This window comes from Cantharellus anzutake (assembly GCF_015039405.1).
Source record: "Cantharellus anzutake strain C23 chromosome Unknown EI90scaffold_84, whole genome shotgun sequence".
NCBI lineage: Eukaryota > Fungi > Basidiomycota > Agaricomycetes > Cantharellales > Hydnaceae > Cantharellus > Cantharellus anzutake.
Window position 1 is genome coordinate 95,756 of NW_024067034.1, and position 8,371 is coordinate 104,126.

An 8,371-nucleotide genomic window follows, 5' to 3' on the forward strand; every position below is an offset into this window, starting at 1 on the left:
CTTAGCCTGTCCACCACGAGGGTCAAGTGGATTTTCTTGATGATACTTCAGCAAGCCGTTAGGCCGGCTGGGCTCATAACCTATAGAAAACCATAGGAGTGAGGCCACAACGGGGCCGGGATCGGACCAGCTAACGATAGACCACTAGGATTGAAACATCGGTGCAAACATGTGTAAATACATGTATCGTGCTTGATTCCAACAGGATCAACGGGCGTTGAACAGTTTCGGAACTCTCATCGCTTTCTTCAACGCGTAGGAGACCCATCTTACGACAGCAAAGCGTATAAAAAATGCAGAGCGCAAACGGAACCGAAAGATGGCTGTGTACTGCTTCCCACGACTCCAGTCTTGACTGCGTTCACTAGCCATCTCGAGAACATACAACCATCACATCTCTTACTGGTTGACCTCGCTAAAACAATTGTCGGAATCTCAGAGCCAATCTTGAATCTTGAATACCGCGGGGGTTGGCAGAGGTTCAAGGCCGTCAATTGGCCGTCAATCATACACGACATACCGACAGCAGTATTCGTACCACTGGCAGCTGAAAAGATTCTGGTCCTATGGTTTTCTCCTTGCAAGCCGGACTGTCATTCGCTTCCAGTGCTTAGTGAATGAACCTCAGCAGCATTGGCACTCTAAGTTGCGGGGGGGCTCGAGTGTGTATATTATCTAAGTATCGTATCTGATCACTTGAGACATATATGCAGCTAGAACAGCTTGTCCATCAATTTCAGTGATGCTTCCACACCGAGCTTGAGAAAAACAACAGTGTAAGGTAAGTATGTTACTAGATGAAAGAGAACGTACGAAAGTAGCTGCGTTAGCCGGGAAAGCCTAATCACACGAAAGATAAATCATAGACCATCATTATTGAAGGGAGGAAACGTACCCTAGCCATAGCAGGACCAAACCCTTTAAACAGCGCCATCACTCCATCCTGAGCGATTGTCTTCCGTGCGCAATCGATGAATCCGCTATATGTTCCCTGCGGTGCGGATTGGATACGTGATTTGATCACCTATCAAGCGGTCCCCCGGTAATGATCATGAGTCCTAAATATCGCCCAGAGGGACAAGACTGACGTACATCAGGAGGAATACCCAAAGACCACATCGCAACGCCCGCCATACCACCCGAAACGATCACGGCACCCAGGTTCAACTGCGAAGGGTCCGATCCAGCAGGTGTGAGTGCTTTCTTGCATTCTTCGTATGTTACGAAATAGCTATTTTCCCATAAAGTGTCCATCGAAAATTAGCATTGTAAGACGGAGGGAGGAGCGGGGGAAAGAGGACAACTGGACGTACGCAGCGCTACCCGGTCCATCACGGACTAGCGTCGCCCCCGAACCACGGAATATACTCTTCAACCCCCCTTCTTTATACAGCCCTCTTACGGCAGCGATAGGCCCGTTATATGCAGTAGCAGCCGTGCCTATAAGAAATAGATACCGAGCAACCTGATTACCCGGAATATTACCAGGGAACTGCTGGCACGAATGCACCTTGACCTTGCACTTGCAACACGACCTTAATTCGTTCCGCTGGTGCTGCGACGAGGGTTGTAGGGATGGCAGAGAAGAACCCTGCAAAGGCTAATTCCGCCGTTGATAATTTAGTATTGGCCCGATTAGGTGTCAAAGAATAGACGATCTTCTTCCCCAGGTCGTATGACTGTTGTTACGGTCAGTAGTAGTGATGTGCATAGGTATATTCATTGAAGTTAAGAAGTGGGGGTGGGGTTGTTTGCAGAAAGTGGAATGATCAGTGAAGAGCGGAGGGCGAAAGAGGAAGATGAGTGTAAACATACCCAGAACGAAATAGCAAAGATGGGTGTTACTCCAACGAGAGGCGGTCCCATTCCTCGATACATCCTGAAGACCAGGCATCGTTTCAGTCAGTCCATCATTCAACAGGTCTCACGCCAAAAGTAAATAGTCAAGATATCAGTCGCCCCGACACCCGTACATGACCATTCTCAATGCCGAACCAATCAGGCTCACTAAGGGTGACCCCTCCGCAATTCACAGGAATTCTTGTTCGGATAGGAAATATAGAATGAACTTGCCCTTTTAGCCCATCCCTGGCAAGTGTCTGCTTCACAACATCGATCGCACCAGTGTATGTCCCCTGCGGAGCAGTTTGTAGTCGGACCTTCGTGAGGTCAAAGGGGTGTCCTAGAAGCAGCGGTGTTTAAAGAAAAATTAGACGTTCAGAATGAGATTCCCATTCACAACCGGATCCGGAGCACATTCGAAGTCGATAATGAGTCAGTCACCACAGCGAACGCGAGGGACGAGCGCAATAATCACATAATGATGGCGCGCGCACCAAGGAGTGGTAAATGTAAGATAGTTAGTGGCCCGGATTTGTTTTGTCACATTTCAGTTTACAGTGTTCGCACTTACCAACGAGTACAGCCGCAACACCACCACATCCACCCGAGATAAATGACTTTATAGAACTAGCAGTTTGCTTCTTCTCTGACATCTTCCTGTACACGGAGTGGTGCTTTCCTCGATACGCGTCTATGATCTACTTATTTTACTGCAAACAGTCTAAGACCGGTTATCCGGATGAGGGGACCCTAAGGTAGTATCACAGCAAGACAGGAAGCTAGGACCTAACAGAGAGAGGAGTGAAAAGAGGAGCAAGCTTTGATTCGCCGGTTATTGTGGGAACCGTTGAAAATGAATTGGCTTGGGGGGTGGGAACGAATAAACGAATAAATTCGGGCAACTCCGCTAAGCCGGCTGTTGGAACCGCGTGATTCCTCTTGCCGAAGGGGATGAGTCGTTTCGGCGGTCCATGGATGTTCAGCTAGGCCACAAAGACAATGCTAGTGGCCCGCGTGCAAGCATTGGCACACTTCAATAAGTTTACATCGTACGTTCGTGTCGGCTGCGAGGCTGAGGTCTGTTAGCAGCCACGCTGGATAAATACACGTCTGCTAGGACAGGTGAAACACGAAAGAACGCGCGGTACAGGCAAACATCGTGTCTCTAGCGGATAGTGTAATGAGAATTGAGGGCTAATATAATGGAAATGAGAAGGGGCTACGTAGAAGACCAACAATTGCCGGGTGTTTCACCGACTCAGCATAGAATATGGAACGTTCGGTGTGGGTTTGCCTCCCAGGTGGAACAAAACTCAGCACGAATCTAGGCATAAGAAAAGGACTGTACTTGCGGTCATCGTGCCTCTATGGGGGAGCTGAACCATAAAATCAACCAATGCAGGAGAGCTCACGCCAGTGGCGTAACCCAATGTTAGTGGCGAAAAAAATACACGAGTGGACCTGATCAGCTTACTATTAGATTGACTCCTTGCCCAACAATGAGGGCGACATAAGTTATCCCTGGACATATAAGGATGTCAGCATGAGTCTCGGAAATGATACTTACGGCCAAACCTGTTGGGTGGATACCAGATAGACGAAAGTAACGCAGAGCTCAATAGGCACCGTCTCTCGTAAACAGTGCAATGAAAAGTAATATTAATTGTACACAACTACCTGGATAAATACACGTCTGCTAGGATAGGTGAAACAGTGGAACAGATCACTGCACGAATCCAGAACTGTACTTACAGTTAACATGCCTCTAGCGTACCATATGGCGAAGCTGAGCTATCAAATCGACTAATGTAGGGGAAGCTCCCACTAGTGGCGTAATCATGTTAGTGGCGAAAAATACACGAGTGGACCTGACCGGCTTACCATTAAATTTGCTCCTTGCCCAACAATGAGGGCGACGTAAGATATTCCTGCACATGTAAGGATGTCAGCATGAGTTTCAATATGAGAGGGGAAATGATACTTACGGCCAAACCTGTCGGGTGGATACCATACGACCCAACTGGCTCGCACCCTAACAGGAAAGGGGCATGAACAACAGGCGCAAGCGCCTGTGGGAACATGTCCATACCGACGCCACGAGGGCATCCCGCAAAAGTGCCCCTCTCCCACTCTCCCGAAATAACGGGACATACTGCTGCGTGAACGAATTCAATTGCTTGCTGGCTAAAAGAAAATCATGGTACGTACTATTTGTATGACGGAAGTGATGTGTTCGCCGTTTTTGTTGGAAGTATGGACCAGAAATAGGGTATAACACTGATCGATGAGCTACACAGGAAGGGAAAGATCCAAGACGAAATACACAGAAAGAAGCTTGCCGACGGGGTGCTCCAAACCGAAAGGCTGAGAGAAACGGCCCGAGGAAAGCGCATGCGGTGATAGAAACATGGTGGGGCAGAAAGGAAGGTGGGTCGTTCTTTCTCACCGTGCGTCCATTGGATAGAAAGGGGTGTGTATGGGTCCCCGTACTCAACTTTGTTTTCCACTCCCCTCTGTCCATGGAACCTGCAAGGCGCGTCAAATCCATAAGGTATGCAACGGGTCGTCGGAGTCCATCGGCAGCCCAAACAGTCACAGAGGGGAAACAGGATGTGTAGACCCGATACCCGGTAAAACTGACCCACAAGCAGTTCGCCGAAGCAGACGCGACGGGTTGCATGAAGATGTGAGCTGTGATCATAAGTCGGTTGGATAGGCGGAAGGGGCATTTCTTTTGTAGATTTGGGTGCGCCAATAAGTGAAAATTGGCAGCCTGGATATGACCCAAAGCTTCAGGATCCGATAGTTCGCGAAAGGAAAGGGTTTGAGTGGCTACCAACGAGACATTGATGATGCAAGGATGGTGACGACAAGAGTTCCGGGAGCAAGGGCGTAGGGAAAAAGGAACTGGCAGGCTCTGCGGTTGCGCACCCATCGGAGGGCCCCATGCGTAGATCATCCGAAAGTCAGAGTTGTTGCGTAATAGGCAGGGAACTTGTACAGGAAGGGACTTGAAGGATCGTGGATGGTTCGAATGGCAACATGAGTAACGCGCTAAGGGTATCAAGTGAAGGGTGGAAGATTGATGGGGGAACGTCAACGTGGACAACGAGTGGGACGTCAAGGCCTCGATGCATGGAGTGAAAGAAGTTCAGAATGGCCACAAACCAGGCGTCGAGAGACGATCCAAGGACAGCAAAGGCGAGTAGCGACTGGGGTTCCGAGAGCGAGGGGGGGAGAAGGAACTGATGGGGAGAACTAATGCCCAGACCACGCTTTTATGCCTTTCAGATCTATTTAATCCTCCCTTTGTGATGGCCACGCTCCAGACTGCAAGAATGAATGAAACCTTCCAAATTAGATCCTTTCTTCGCCGAAATTCCAACCAGCGATATGAACACGATCCCAAAATACGTAGTTGATATTTCACAAATTTCGAAATTTCTCGTCAGCCAGTGCACCGTTTGGCGTCGTTCAACCGCGAAATTGCTCTCAAAACCTCCCGCAACAATTTCCGTGAGCAGGAGTTTAGGGGACGATACAAGACGATGCCAGGAGGGGGAGATGAGGCCCGTTGGGAAGACATATTCACTCTTTGGCTAGGAAGATGGCTAGGAAAGATCCGGTCATCAAGGCGATGCATCAGCATATTAGCCAGGTTGGTTATTCGTGGATTATTACCCGAATTGACTCTATATAGTAGAAGAATTTGTGCACCCCTGACAAGGTCATGCCCCAAAACCATCGCTGCAGTGGGGCACAAAATTTGCCACATGCCTGAATATACCAGGACCTTCGCTGAAGAGTGTAGCGGTGCACCGTGTTGCAGACGCCACTTTGTGGTAAAGAAAACATCAGTCGATGCTTCCACAAATGCAACATGGACCCTTCAGCTGCTGTTACATCAGCAAACCTGGATGCAGAGGCCTGAGAGCTCATAGAGCTCTCAGAGCTTCAGTACTTTGAAATTGCAGGTCCCCTTCTCTCAGAGCTCCCCAAAGTAGTCAAAGCTCATAGAGCTATATTTGCACACAGGGGACTATTATCTATATGAGCTCCCTGAGTGTTTAATTTATCCGATATCAAAATTAAAATTTAAGAGCATTGACTCTGGCATCATGTGATGAGTCACAGCCAAGTCCCTACCATGCAGGAAACTGAACAAACTGAGCTAAACTTTCAGCCCCCAATGCAGCACTACACACCAAGGGTATATAGCCAAATTAATATATAGACCAAATTTGTCATATCCATCCATGGCCATCCCCCTCAACCACCTCCGCTCCTCTGGATTACCTCCGCTCCTGTCAGAGTACACCCACTTCTGGCCACTTCCAGCCTACTTACCATCATGATCTGATTCCATGATCTATGATCACCCAGATTCCATGATCCATGATCCCTGTACAGCCTTATGATCTGATCCCACTCCAAGATCCATGTTCCATGTTCCATGATCCAACACAGCCAGACAAACCTGGATCATTGATTGTTGGTATGTACAGTGCCTCGTAGATTAGCTGTGTGTGTGGGCTACAGTATATTACACCGTGAGTAGCGAGCAGGAAGACCAGCTTTCTTCTCTCATTTCCCCTCGCTGCTCAGCTGGAGCCTGTGTCGCCTAGCACACCTCGCGGTTCTCCTATTGAGACTGACCCAGACCTTCCTAGTCTTACCTCCACTTCCACTGGATCTCTTGACCTTAGCTCTGTCAGGGCACACCCGCCCGACCCCGCACCCCGCGCCGCACTACCCTACTCCGCTCCCCCGATATCACCCCCCGAGTCTCTTTCCTCACTTTTCCCCTTTCTCTCTCTTTTTATTCTACGGTCGATTTCCCTTTTCTCTATGTACCACTACACACCTAACCCCTTTCCCCCGATCGCCGCACGCGCCGCGCGCACTCCTGCCTACCAAGCGGCCACCTCTGGGATCTCCCGCGGAGACACCCGGGGAGGTGCGGCTGTGCGCGGAGATGACGTGGCCTCCTCCACGTGACCCTGACCGCATGTATATAATAGCGCCTGAGGTGGGAACAGAAGAAGCAGCCTTCTTCTCAACTTCCCACTTCAGGTAAGTACCATAGCTTCTTCCTTTTAATGATAAACCAACTTCCCACTTCAGACCAAGTGGTCGGGGACGCTCACCCCGCGACGGGACCGCCGCTACGCATAGCCGACATCTGTCCCATCGAGTCCCTCGCGCCGGGACCTCGCCGCTCTCGGAGCTGTCCCTGACAGCAGAAGAAGGCTTTAACCTCATTTCCCCCGCCTCCCCCATCTCCCCCACTATGGTGACCGAAGAGCAGTATGACGAGCTGCTGTCCCGATTCCAAGAGCTCCAAGCTATTGTAGAGAGCCAAACCCAGAACCAACCCCCAGTGGCGCCCGCACCCGCGCCAGCGCCCGCACCCACGCCCGCACCCGCCCCCAGACCCAAACCGCCTAAAGTTGCCCCCCCCACCCCCTTCTCTGGAGCAACCGAAGACCTTGACCGCTTCAAGGCTGAATGCGGGATCTACTTCCACGTTCGGGCGGCGGAGTTTCCCGACGCCCTGTCCCAGATCCTCTTTGTCCTGTCCTACATGAAAGGAGGGACTGCGGGAGCATGGGCAACGCAGCGTACCATCGCGCTGCTGACGACGGGCTCCCCCGGGCTTACCATGGACGAGTTCAACACGGAACTCGACGCCATGTTTCAAGACCCGAACCGCGAAGCCACAGCCAGGCAGAAGCTGGCCACCTTGCAACAAGGCGCCGACTCTGTGGACAAGGTCATCCAAGAGTTCGAGATCCTCGGCCCCGCCTCGCGGCTAGGAGATGTAGGGCTAGTAGACCGCTTTGAACAGGCGATCAACTCCCGACTCCGAGAAAGCATCTACCGCCTCCGCCCCATGCCGACTACCTGGGCCGAGTGGAAACGCGAGGCCACCCTCCTTGACAACCAGTGGCGACGCTTCCAAGCAACCCAACCCCGCCTCCCCCCAGCCAGGCCCCAGCTTCCACCCGCGAGATCCCTACTCCCTACCACCCTCCCACAAGCCCGTCTACCCCCTGCACCCCTGCGCCCCCAACCTGCCGCCGCACCGCCGCCCCCTGCACTGCGCCCTGTGGCGGGAGGAGGGCCGCAACCTATGGACCTCGACCGCTCGAGGATAGACCAAAGACGAGGCGGCCTCTGCTACAACTGCAACGCACCGGGGCACATCGCGCGAGACTGCCCGCAGCCAAAAACCCGCCGAGCCAGGCGGATGCACCCGGAGGACCTCAGGGCACTCATGGAGGGGCTGAGGAGGCAATTGGTGGATGAACCAGGGACAGAGACAGATAGAGGAGAAGGGCAAGAGGTAGAAGCCCAAGAGGATTTTCAAGAAGGCGACCGGTGAGGGACGCGCCCCGGCCGCCTGTAGGCGATAGTACTAGCTCGTGTAGATACCGTGACGCGCTTAAACCAGCGCCAACGTCCAAATTCCACTGAGTCATCGCCAAGAAAAAGAGGAAAACCGCGTCCTCGAACAGTAAGGACAGAG

General features: G+C 51.6%; 2 protein-coding genes across 2 annotated transcripts; both read right to left on the reverse strand.

Moving 5' to 3' along the window:
• Nucleotides 1-630: 630 nt before the first annotated feature.
• Nucleotides 631-2,495, reverse strand: EI90DRAFT_3282308 (mitochondrial carrier domain-containing protein; the record flags this gene model as incomplete). Its single annotated transcript, XM_039066895.1, has 9 exons — nucleotides 631-758; nucleotides 814-840; nucleotides 896-1,024; nucleotides 1,093-1,231; nucleotides 1,314-1,440; nucleotides 1,511-1,679; nucleotides 1,816-1,879; nucleotides 2,074-2,182; nucleotides 2,414-2,495. 9 exons carry the CDS (start codon nucleotides 2,493-2,495, stop codon nucleotides 714-716), a joined length of 891 nt encoding a protein of 296 aa, XP_038910246.1. The 3' UTR covers nucleotides 631-713.
• Nucleotides 2,496-3,422: 927 nt separating this feature from the next.
• On the reverse strand, nucleotides 3,423-4,342 carry EI90DRAFT_3081153 (uncharacterized protein; the record flags this gene model as incomplete). Its single annotated transcript, XM_039061936.1, has 2 exons — nucleotides 4,051-4,342; nucleotides 3,423-3,997 (listed from the first exon to the last, which is right to left on the reverse strand). Coding segments are annotated over exons 1-2 (499 nt in total), but the record flags the coding sequence as incomplete, so codon positions are not given.
• Between the last annotated feature and the right edge of the window lie 4,029 nt (nucleotides 4,343-8,371).